Source organism: Boleophthalmus pectinirostris, unplaced genomic scaffold (genome assembly GCF_026225935.1).
Source record: "Boleophthalmus pectinirostris isolate CB_2022bp ecotype Guang Dong unplaced genomic scaffold, ASM2622593v1 HiC_scaffold_14, whole genome shotgun sequence".
NCBI lineage: Eukaryota > Metazoa > Chordata > Actinopteri > Gobiiformes > Gobiidae > Boleophthalmus > Boleophthalmus pectinirostris.
Window position 1 is genome coordinate 14,788,724 of NW_026571047.1, and position 13,362 is coordinate 14,802,085.

Sequence of the window (13,362 nt, forward strand, 5' to 3'; positions counted from 1 at the left end):
ATTTTAGTCCCCATTTGTCTCGTAATGTGAAGTCTGTTTGATTTGTCTAAAAAGCACTCCATCTGATTCCTCTCTCGTTTAATCTCCCTTAACTTTATGTGACTGGCTGCTGTGATATCTCTTTTAAGCCGATTTTCGAATTCTTTTTTCCCACACTTTGATGTTAGTGGCTTTAACGCACCATAAGGCAAAACATTCTGACCACCTGCCACCTGTCACTGAGCTCTAACAAGCCTTATTTTATTCAGCTTTTTTTTTAACTATAACTTATAGATTGGCCAGCATTGTCCTTAGTTCATCACTATTCCACTGCAGACTATTGGAGATTCTATAATTCAGTCTTCTAGCTATCACAACACGATTTGTTCTGTTTCTACCAAAATTGAGTAGAGCAGTACTCAAGTAAGAGTAATGTTACATACATTTATAAAAGTATCGATCTAAGAAATCAGTGGAAATTGGAAAAAAAAATAGATTACTCAAGTAAAAATAAGTAGGGAAGTCAAATTGTATTAAAAAGCAACACAAAAAAATGTACAAATATCAAGTAAATGTAACTGAGTACCACCCATCTCTGTTTTTTACCACATACTGCACTTTTCACATTATCTGTACAGCAGTGGTCATAATGTCCTGTGTGATTGGTGTACCATACTGTTGTTTCATATTTCATCTATTATTTTGCATGCCATTTCACCATTCCTTCTTCATTCTACCCTCTCCTCTTGTGTCCATCTACCAGTCGCACAAACCACGGTCGTGCCAGCAGCTTGGACGAGTGCGATCGCCAGCGCCTACTGTCCGACTTCGCCACCCGTGCCATCGCTGCCCATAAGCAGTGCCTCGCCAACGGACGCGGACTCAACAACCTGCCCAAATCCGAATCCAACATCACGTTTCTATCCGATGAAAACCCTTTGACTATCAAGAACCCAATCTACCACGAGGACGGGACACTGAGTAGCCCGGAAATGTGTGGGAAAAGCCAGAGGAGACAGGATATGCTCGGGCATTTTTCTCCAACTAGGAAAGGTATAAGAGATGCCTGGTTGAGACTCAGTTCAGGTGGAGATGTTGGATTTGGAAGCTATGGCGATATGGGATGGGGGTCCGGGGTAAGCCATAGCTGGACCCTCCCAAGCAGACTCCACCGTAGAGATATGTACGATGCTTTAAGACGACAAGTAGTTATGGATCCTGTGCAATGGGAAATGGAATTACTCAAAGCGGAATGCAAGGATGCCGGACTGGATTCTGGTTTCGGCCACGGATTGGATTCAGATTTATTGGGAAGTCAAAGTCTAGAACCAAAACTAAGTGTCAAAGAGCAAGCTAGGCATTTCGAGCAACAGGCGGAGATGAGGCAACGCCAAACAAGGGACTCAAGAGGGTCTTTGTCGCCAGATTTTCTACTTTCAGTTTTCCCAGAATCGCCACAGCATCAAAAAATGTCCACTCCAACCCATAGCATTGGTCCACCAAGTATCATCGTAACCCTTAGCGACCCGGGAACGCCGCCTCCGAGTCACAAACCGACCCCGCCCGTGCTTAGACGATTCGGGGCCAATCTTTCGCCAGGTCCCGAGGAGAGGCTGCAACTTCAACTGGAGGTCATCCCCGATCCGCCCACCACTCCTGCCCCTCTGCCGCCCGCTCCCTCCTCCTCACCTCCACCCCCCCCCGCCCAACACCGCGCCCCCTCCTCCGCCGCTCGCCCCGCCGTCTTCGACCCCGCCCCCCGTACCCGCGCCGACCTCGACTCGCCGCCTCCAGCGTCCACGCCGAATCCTGCCAAACGCCAAGCACCGCCCGTCCCCTCCTCTACTCCTCCTCCACCACCACCCCCGCCACCTCCTCCTCCTCCTCCACCGCCCCCTCCACCTGCCCCGTTGTCCCCCTCGTTCCTGCGCCCTTCGACCTTTGTCCTGCCGTCCCTGGCCGAAGCACCGACCCTGCGTCCCGTATCCCTCCGCCCGACCCCGCCTCCCCTCCCCACCGAACCGGAACCTCCACGTAAGGAACTCAAAGGAATATTGAAGAACATCCAAAACATCGCAGAGATCGAAAGGTCTGTCGCAAACATGTTCAGCCAGATCGATCAGAAACAAATTCCATTAAAGAAGGTGATTAAAAGTAGGGAGTCCGTGGATTCTCTTGACTCCTTGGACTCTTTAGATGCGATAAATGTTACAAAAGCTGGTGAGGAAGGAGAAGATGCGAGGAATGGGGTTGTCGGAAGCACAGACGGAAATTCAGAAGGTGCGATAGAGGATCAGACAGCTCCGAAAATTGAACCTAACCCAAATATGAACTCAATCGTGGAGGAGCTGGAGAAACGCTTCCCCTCACAGTCTACCATGCTCTAGCCTTTTGCTTTTTCTTATATGGGAAAAGAAATGTCTTGACAATGTGTGTGTGTCGTCATGGGACTGCTGCCGAAAATAGCACCCAGGGACGCTCTGATGATTTAGAGCTACAGCTGTGCTTTTCTATACGACACAAGCTAAAATGAGAACTGCTTAAAACAATGGATCTCAGTTTCAGATTGTGAAAAGTTTCTGAAGAGGTCATTGATTTGACCCAAGCGACGATCGACACAGCTGAAATCTTTTCTTTTTACAATAAATCACACTGTTTTTGCATGAATGATTTATTATCTTGCACAGACACATTTCACCAAAACGTCATTTTTGGACATTGATGAATTTAATCTGAGGCAATTGGCTTTAATAGCTGCTGATGGGAACTGTGAAATCCAGCAGCAAGTGTCAAAATGTCCTCTGGTCATTAAACTGACATCAGTCCTGGCATTCGTTTCAGCAACAAATTCGGACTAATCAGCTGTATGAGAAGAATTATGAGAAATATTATGAGAGGTTGGCAGGCCGGTTTTCCAAGAAGACTGTCTGATGAGAACAATTCCTCAAAGATTGAAATATTAATACGAACCTGCCAACTGGACAAAACATTTGCTTTTTTGCTTGTCCATGAATTCTAAACTTGTTTGTTGGGACTCAGCTGTAGAATAGTAATGTAGCAGGAACAACATTCATTTAGGACCATATCAGCATATCAAAATGTAGAATGTAGTATTATTTACTTGTTTAATCCACTAGAAATTGTTTGTATTTTGTTGCTATATGGTATTTTATAGTTAAAGTGTCTGTTTTCTCTATATTTTTTTCTTTTACTTTGTATTGTGTTGTCATTAAATAAAATTTCAAGTTTTATTTACATCATAATTCTTTTAATTGATAAATTCGTGGCCAAAGAGGCAAATGTAGCAGGAGTATTAAAGGGCCCATTAGACTATTTTCTGATCTATGTTATAATCTTGTTTCCTCATCATAACATACCTGGAGTTGTGTTTTGTTTCATTCATACATGTTTAACACACAAAGCCTGCATATTTAGGCTGAGCTCTTCTCTCAAACACCACCTTGTGATGTCATGTGGTAATACAGGAAGTGCTTCACTGAGTTTCTAAACTCTATATGCCAATCATTTGGATAATTTCAGCTCTGGAATTGGGAATCTCTACTAAATTAAAGGTCAAATGTAGCCGTTAACTTGAAAACTACCACTGCATGACATCACAGAGCACTTTGGGCTTTAGAAATGTAAACAGACTAATAATAAAGGATTGCTCAAACATGTGTGAATGAAACAAAACAACTCCAGGTATGTTTTTGATGAGGCAGCAGCATTATAACATGGCTTAAAGCTCACAAGAGTCAATTTAGTGTAATATAGGACCTTTGAATAGATAGTGATTGCTTAAATGTCTGTTTTGTTTCATCTTCTCCTCATATATTGACATATTTTTCATCTCACCATGCCCTGCAGCTTTAAGTGCAATATTGAAGATTTCTCATTATTACCCTTTTACACTACAATCACCTCGGAGGTCTATAAATATCTGTTTAATGTCAATAAAGACGGCCCCTGACAGAATGGCATTTACAGTTGATAAATGCTACCTCGGAGATAACTCACCTGCTACTTTTCCCGTTACATTTAATCGCTTTTTTATTATGAAAAATACCACTTCATATATTAAGATGTAGCAGCCTTTGTAGAAATGCTTTGGACCGAGATTTCGATCTGCACCGTATGTCATCAAGCAGTGTTACAAAAAAAAAAGAAAGAAAAAACTCAGATCCTCTTTGCTGGAGCACATACATTTTGCTGCATGCAGTGAAGAGACCCCAGCGCTATGGATAGTGAGAGAGAGAGAAAAAGCTGTATTCGACATTTTGTGTAATGCGCAGCTTGCCACCTGTCAGACAAACATATTCACAGTGTGTAGTCTTTGTCAGGCTGAAACACGGGGCTGTATCTGGTTTCTATTGTGCAAGCCTTTCTCTGCTGAAGACATCATTCACATGGGGGGGAATATGGGGTGTTTTTCACAGCGTTTAGAAAAGCACAGAATATTGTATTTTGGATCCGGAGTAGAGTCAGGAGGGACAACAGACTGAACAATAGTACAAGTTATTAGAACAAGGAACAGTTATCTTGAGGGCCTGCTTTTGGCGTTGATGAGTCAATCTTGCCCGCCCCAAGTTTGTCCATTTGTTAGTCCGTTTGATATGTCACTGAAATATTGATTAAATGTTTGGAAAGCAAATAAAAAGTAACGTTCATATTGCCATGGGCGCTCCTTGCTTAGAAACTTGATCAAGGAACTTTTCACTCATTCAAGTGTTTTGCCCAAGGACACAGCAATATTTGGTGGGAGCAAAATTTGAACTTTTCTTCGTCTGAGAGTCTGCCTCCTCCAAAAAGGCTCATGTTTTTGTAGTAGGGCAAAACCGAGAAAACTATTAAAGGAACAACTACTTTAAATGCACTGTATCTAGTTTTAAAAATGTGATAAACAAAACTAGTTAAACCATTTTAAACAACTTGCAGTGGTCCAAATGTATTGCTCACTTACCTTATGCATTCCTAATTATTCACCATGATGAGTCTAGAAGCTTTTCACAACTCTGGAACCAGTGTGGAGTTTTGCTGACAACTACCATGTTAATGTGCACTTCCTGTCAATAAAGCTTTTTATAAATAGATGCAGACAGCACGCAGCAAACACATTTGATTTGATTTCAAGGACAGATTTTACCTCCAGTTACAAGATGAATTTGAATCTTTATGTAGAATAGTGAATACTAGTGGAGAATTGATTGCTCAGATGTAAAATGAAGTTCCAATATACTTTTCAATATATTTTTACAATTGAAATTCCTTTCCTAAACTTGCAAAGATACTGTTTTGGGTTATCATAAGTCCAAGACATTTTCATAAAGCAAAAACAGGCAGATTGTTGAATGTCTTTTATTCCCACATAAAACATGAGTTGTAAAGCTCCTATAAGCTTTTATAGGTGGACTATTGGTGTGAAGAGGAATATTATTTTCTCTAGCCTTAAACCCAAGTGTATCACGGATTTCTTCTCTGCTTTCAGACATTCTTGAAGTATTTCTGTTATTTTCTGCATGACTTGTAACTACAAAAGAAGTATAGAGAAAGCTGTAAGGGGAAGATGGCTAGAATGAAAATGGCCAGGAGGACAAAGCGCTGTCCACAAATGAGAGCAGAGCCAGCGTGCGGAGATAGGAGGAAGACAAAAGAGAGGTGCGGTTTCCGAGGGTAATCGTGATACTTGCTATTAAACAAGGTGAAGGGAACAGCAGACAGGGAGTCAATCATGGCGGATGTGTGAGTACCATACATTCACTGTCTATGTACTACAGAAGGTGGACCTAATAATGGGCCTGTCAGAACAAGAAAGACACGTACAACTTATCTCCAAAAACACTCCTCTGCAGTTCAACTACTACACAGGTGTGAGTTTTTCATTGTCAAGGGTATGGTGGTGCTCCAAATCACCAATCAATGCTTGTTTTGTTTTATTTATTTATTTATTTATTTATTGAAATGTTTTGAAATATAGCTTCATGCATAAAGTTTGACACCTGGACACTATCTTGCAAGGTGACCAGGCAGGTGATCCAGCAGAGGTCGCCACGCCATGTCCAAACACTGTTATTCCCTGCAGAATGGCAAAGACCTTGAACAAAAAATATTGGTTTTATGCCCACTTTATTACAAAAGACTATATTTACACCAAGTTTTATTCAGATAAGGTCAAAATAAAGGTGGCCAACCATAGACCAAGGTGATAAAGTTTTGGCGTTTTGAGTTTTAGTAAAGGATGCTCTATAAACTTGTTTTTGTTTTTCTTCACAATATATACACATTATATACACATAAAAGGTAAAGATAACGTATATACACAACGTAAAGCATTGAACCAGTATTGGTTGAGAAATGACATTCAAAACCTGGTTGGATATTTTACAAATCTGCTGTCAACTTAGTTTACTTTCTGACCCATTCCTATACAACAAACTACAGAAAGGAGTCTAGTTAATTTTCGACTAAAAGAAATTGTCAATTTAAAGTGGAAATCCGATTTACCATGTTGACTGAACCTCACTGCAATACTTATAAGACAGTTTCTTCAGGATGTATGTACTTAGACAATGTAGTGTACTCCCAAACCATTCTGAGATCTAGCTAGCATAAGCCACAAGGTGTCAATTTAACAGCAAATCCTCAACCTCAAAATACCTGCATTTATACTGTAAGGTGACTCACCGCTCCACAGATCGTGGCTCGATGGCATCACCTGCTTGCCTATGTGGAGCTAGATGTCTAATGCCATATTTTGAAACATTCTAGGCGAAGATAACATCTCAGTGGAGACAAGCCGGTGGCAGACCCTCCACCAGAAACGGTTCATACTGTACCTTTTAATTTAAAGCTCCCCATATTACACAAAATTGACTCTTGTGAACTTTTAGCCATGTTAGAATGTTGTTACCTGCTGAAACATACCTGGAGTTGTTTTGTTTCATGTTGTTCATTGTTGAGTAAACCTTTATTATTAGTCTGTCTACATTAGGGCTGGGTATCATTCAGAAGTTGCCAATACGATACAGTGAGCTTGCAATTCGATACGACATATTTCAAATCTATATGATACAGTTTAATAAAAAATAAAGGCAAAATCATGTCTGTGATAGTAAAAGTCTTTGTTAAACCACTTCTTATGAAAAGTTCATATGAAACACAAACATTTTACTCATCAAAACAGTGAAAATATCACATGTGTTGCATAAACGGGTTTCCTTCCTCTAAACAAGCAACAAAACTGTAGCACTGTAACAAAATGATTTAGTAAAATATACCTTAAAATACTCTTGATGAGGACATATCGATATAGCAGTGATACAATATATCAATATTTCAGTATTTTTGCACACCCCTACATCGCCAAAGCTCAAAATGCTGTGTTCCACCTTGTGATGCCATAACATGGTAGTTTTGAGGTTAACAGCTACTTTTTGCCTTTATTTCAGGAGACACTGGCAATTCGAAGGCTGAAATGATCCAAATGATTCTAGTGAACGTGTATGTAGTTTGAAATCAAAGGGGAGCACTGTATTACCACATGACATCACAAGTTGGAACAGTGTTTTCTGTTAAATATGCAGGGTTTGTGTTAAACATGACTGAATAAAACAAAACACAGCTCCAGGTATGTTTGTGATAAAGAAAATATTGTATAACATAGATCCAAAAAATAGCGTAATGTGGGCCCTTTAAAATCACTATTACATGTACATATAAAATCCACTTTGTAATCACACTTGAAAAATGTTGCTTTAGCATGCTACACCTGATGTGTCTGACCTGACTATCACCATCTCCACGCTTACCTCTCATAGTAAGAGGATTAGAGATCCCCATCCGTATCTCACACACACACCACACACACCACACACACACCACACACACCATTCACACATATACAGACAGAGCCAATGACGGGACCATTCTGTTCCGCGCTGTTCTGCAGATAGCTCCTTTTCATCTGCTCACGAGTATGCCTTCCATTCATCGACTTTTATCTCCCTCTCCACTCATGTGTCAGTCATGGCACCTACTCACGTCGCCGCAGTAATCCTGTCTTTATGAGAACACAAAGGTGACTGGATGACTGGAGATGCAAAAAAATGTCCCTGTCTGTGATTAATGGACACAATTATTCTCATTTTGAATTTATTTAAAGAATCGTCTGCTTGTGAGTGTGTTAGGGAATCGGATGTGTTCTTTGTGAAAGTCATTGTAGCGCGATGCATCTTCATTTTGCCAGCTCATTACCCTGGTTTCACATGACAATAGACGCCGCCACCACACATGGACTGGAACGGAGGGGTGTACTCTCTCTTTTCTTTCTTTGACATTCATTTGTTTGTTATTCTCTCTGTCCCACCTGAATACTCGAGTCGGAAATATCATTTGGGTGTCTTTGTGTTCCTGGTTCATGTTCATTTGTCATTGTTTTGAAAAATTTGTGAGGAAAAGTGTGTGGTGGTGGTAACGCACACATGGCTATGACTCTGGCTCATAGAGAATAAAGTAGGCCGCTAAGATAAACAGAATTAATTTCAACTTGATATTGTTATTCTGCACAATGAGTTGTAAACATGCTATGTCAACTTAAAATATGCTGTTTTATATGTCCATTTCTGTTTATACTACTGCTTCATGACATCATAAGGTGATTTATCCCACTCTACATGACAATGGTGGTCTAAAACTCGGTTCTAAATTTGCTCCTATAACTGCTAGCCTCAATAGCTTCATTTACGTCACACTCGCTTAGTCTACTTCTTTACAGTCTGTGCTGCAGACTTCATGTACCAGTGTAACATAGTAATTTCAATAGCAAAATTACAGTTGAGCAATCAAAGTACATTACATTTGTTGTGGTTAGATCAGCCTTGTCAAATAGGCCCATGTTCCTTTTACATCATGTTTTGCTAATGATTGAATTCAGTTTAAAGATGCATGATGTAACTTTTCTGATCAAATGCTTTTTTTCATGGAGATGTTATTGCTTTGTCTGGAAAGTTTCACAGTATGCTATTAAACCTTTCTATCTTCATGGAGATCAAACCAGACCAAGTTACAGGTCAGATCATGGCCATACCGGCTTGTCAAAGCCTGATCCTGTCAGCTCTCAGAAGCTAAGCAAAGCTGGACCTGGGTAGTCATTGGATGGGAGACCACTGGGAAAATCAGGGGGGCGCCAGTTGTAAAAATAAAATGTTGTTGTGTCCTTACGCAATGCACTTCACCCACATTGCCTAGTATGAAAGTGCTGTGTGGTGGTGGTCGGAGGGGCCGATGGTGCAGATTGGCAGCCTCGCTTCTGTCAGTCTGCCCCAGGGCAGCTGTGGCTGCAATGGTAGCTTACCACCACTGGGTATGGAGTGAATGAATAATGCTCTGTAAAGCATCTTTGAGTGTCCAAAAAGTGCTATATAAAACTGATGCATTATTATTAGTATTATTATTATAGATCTGTGGAGAGACAACTCCGCTGTCTCTGTGTTTCTGAGCTATAAAACCCCTCTAACTGAATAAATGTAAGGTAGAGCTGTTTAATGTCATACTGTGGAAGGTTCCAGGCAGAGCAGTTACATATCCATAGAAACAAGCTGTTGATGGACCCCCAACCCAAAAGTTACACAATGGACCTTTAACAATTGCAAAGTCACACGAGGTAACACACCCCAGCGAATAGCATAAGGACAACAGTTAGAACTGTGCAAGGTAAAAATGCCCATTCTGTCCGTGGAGTCCAGCGGCTTTACACGGCACTTTAAAGGGCTTTAGTTCCCAGTTGGAAGGGACAGTTTGACCCAAACTTCAACCGACATTGATTTTTTTTTTTCAGCTGGCTAAATATGTTTTATTGTTGCCCAATGCATGGCCTAAAAATACAAAACCAACTCTTTTCTTCAAATCTTAGCAACTGAATTTGTGCATCTGTCTAGTTCTTCCACTGACATCAAATGGCCAGAGAATCTGTTAAAAAAAACATTGATGGTCTGATTTTGCTCTTGTACACTACGATGACATTGATGAACATGAATTAGATTGTCAAGGCTTCATTATTATAGCTCTACATCAAAAACAGCACTCCTCTTTTGGACAGTTCAGCTTGTAGTTATTAACTTAACCACAGATTTAGCCAGAGTTCAGAGCAAAGTGCAAGCCAATTTTGTAATCGAGTCTTTGTGCAATAATTGTTTTTTATACTTGTAAGCATAATCACATCTCTGTCATGGTTTATGCTTGTGATTATGAAGTTTTTATGCATAAAGCCATTATCAGAATTGTAAGCAAGAACAAAACAGCAAAACAGTAATTATGAAGGTCATTTAAAAGAAAAACAATAATTATATTTGATAGTACAATGTTCACTAATGCGATTCTCTCTCTGTTTTAGGCGTATAGGCTTATATGGCCAACATGAGGTATGTGCAATTGCATGGGTGTTGACTGCATGAACTCTAACTTTGTCTTCCTATTGATACTTTGCACCAGCATTCATTGGTGGTGTGATGCTAACTGTAGGCACTGCTCCGTCTAAGGCTTTGTTAGAGTTTAATCTGAGCTTTGTATTAACACAACCTGATCAGAAAGACTTGGCTTGGTTGAGTTTTCTGACTGTTATTGGCAGTGTTTGCTAATGTGTACATTATGTAAACATGGTAACTGCTGAACATTCCACTAGAGACATGCATGTAGAACCCCCCAGCATGATGCCACTACAACTATCAGTATTTCTCTAGCATGATTTAAAGTGCATGATTGGCACCAGCAGGGCCAGTGTCCAGTTTATGTGATTTTCTGTGAATCTCTTGATCTTTCTCATTAAAGTTTAAAATTGATTAAAAATATTGATTTCACGTTTAAATTTTTAAACATCTGCCGTTTTGACATGCTATTAATATTAATGATTCACGTTAGCAGGGAAATCAAAGTCAATCCAAGTAGTAATGGGAAATGACACTAAAGAATGAGAAAGATCAAAAAGTAAAACATTATAAATTCTGCTGTGTCTTTTGCTATTTTCCACTGTCCTCTCTTCTGACAGACTCAACAGCTCCTGCGCCCCTCTCTGCTCAGACCTGAGGTACTTTGTCTATTGTTCTATGAATTCTCTTTCTTTCCCCCTTTCTTGTTGTGGCCGTTTATAACTTATGTTTTTCTGCTAGATCTTGGTTCATAACAAATGTCGTTCCCGCAGGAGTTGTCCATGGAGTCGGGCATCGATCCAGGACAGGACTACTACACACAGGATTACTACAACTACGACCACGGGTGAGAACTGCAGTTACACAAAGTTGGGACTATTATCATAATCATTTGTATAGTTTATGGTTTACCCCAGCTGGCATAACTTTTAGTACGTTCAGTCATGTGCAACAAGTACATTTTGTCTAGACAGAATGATGTTCTCTGTATAAAGGTGCACTGTTTTTTGTGACCATTTTTTATTGGAATTTTCAAATAATGGCAAGGATGAGGAGATACTACAATTGCATTACATTTTAAAACACTTAATTTATCAAACATACGAGTAAACCTGCAATAAGGCAAAAATTAGTAGAAGGTAGTTACAGAGTTAGTTGAGAAAGCATAAAGCCGTTAGCTGTTCCTTACGCCTGCCTCCAACCAGGGACCCAGCAAACCACCAGGCCAAGATACAGGTAAGATCTGTAGAGAAAGAGGCCACACACTAAAAAATAAGAATACACATTTCCACGCTATTTCCACCAAAAACAAATCAACAAATTCCAGATAGATATGTTTAATGCTATACAGTGGACAATTCCAGGCAAAGAAATAAGATGTCTATGAGGAAAAGCTACGACAGACCCTCCACCAGAGAAGTTACACAGTGAATCTTTAATGAACATCTGATTGAACCAGGCAAGCCAGTGTCAATATCCAATTGGAGCTGTTGTTGGTTGAGAACCTTGTGCAAACAACTCTGTGTGAATATTTCAGACTGTTGTTTCTCTGTTAGAGTTTATCGGAGTGAGAGAGTGGACTAAATAGATGGGGCTAACAGCTCATTCTGAATTCATCCTGTTTTTCACTCATGCTTCAGGCCCTATACGTTTATAAAATGCATTAACCACTAAAATCAGACTTCTACTTATATATGGGTGTGTATTCCTTTCGCAGTAACAAATTTTGTAGTTCGATATATTGCTGAAGTAAATGGAGACAGTAAACGATAATGAAACAAATTTATGCCACTGACGCAATAACCCAAAAGCAGATTTAAACCACAAAAACTATTCTAAATGTACAATATTGTTAAAAAAAAATGGCTGCAATAAATAAATAGCAGAATTGCACTTAAGAACTAGTTTACATCTATAATCTATAATCTTAGTTATTAATTCAACCTTTTCGACTTATGTACACACAATAAATACTGCCCCCGTCATAAAATAAGAAAAAAAGGTTCCAGCTTTCATATATTGAGCAATAAGACAGAGTGCAGCTATGAGTGGTAAACAATACAAGAAGAATGCCACGCTGTATTTCTTGAATGATCAGTCTTCTTGTATCAAGGCGCTGACCTTTGACTCTTGGCAGTACCACTCTGTGGTTTAGCGGCACTCACATCAAACACGTGTGCGCCTCCTCTTGGCTGGAGGTGGTTGCACGCTGCACTTGATTTGTCTGTGGTGTTGTGAGGGCACAACGGTCTGCTCTTTGATACGGTCTGACAGCATGTCACGGACAAGGCTCTGATCTGAAGTCTGCACAGATCCGCACTCGGCTGTGTTGTCCATTGTGTTATATCACAGCAGGAGGGCGCCACAGAGTTCAAGCAATTATCCACCTGCACGTTGCCCTGTTTGTGGGGTGCCAGCATCTAAGGATGAGAAGTAAGAAAAACATATGACCTGAGGAGGCGAGTTATAGTTTGTCAACTACTGTACATGAGTAATATGGTGCTATTATGTTCTGATCTATTGAGTGTAGAGATTTCACAATATCACCTTTTTGTTTACGATTCACTTCAGCATAGCACCTAATCACGCTTTGTGGACATCCTGCTCCACGGGCTCGGAGTTCTTTCTCTCTCTTGTCCACGGTTAGTCCTGGTTTAGACCTGGTTCAGTCTTGGTTCAGTCCTGGTTTAGTTCTGGCTTAGACCTGGTTCACACTTGAATTCATATTTTCTTTCATACAATCCTTTTGTTTTATTGACATATTTAAAATATTAATACATTTTTTAAAGTAAATATTTGCATTGGTCAATTTATAGGCGAGTTTGAGCTGACGTCATTGTTATTAAAAGCCCGTGTTGCATGCTGGGAAATATTTTGGTCGGAGGCAAGAAACACGATAGCGGTCAAACACAGTGCATAACCTCGCGTATTTATCCCCGATAATGGTAAATTCCTGCTGCATTAT

At 40.2% G+C, this 13,362-nt stretch overlaps 1 protein-coding gene across 1 annotated transcript in view; it reads left to right on the top strand.

Moving 5' to 3' along the window:
- Nucleotides 1-13,362, top strand: part of LOC110171006 (protocadherin-15-like) — a 290,940-nt gene that overhangs the window by 266,982 nt on the left and 10,596 nt on the right. The window contains exons 36-38 of the mRNA XM_055150550.1: nt 10,367-10,394; nt 11,018-11,056; nt 11,171-11,244. Coding sequence (XP_055006525.1) covers nt 10,367-10,394; nt 11,018-11,056; nt 11,171-11,244 — 141 coding nt within the window. The remainder of the gene's footprint in view (nt 1-10,366; nt 10,395-11,017; nt 11,057-11,170; nt 11,245-13,362) is intronic.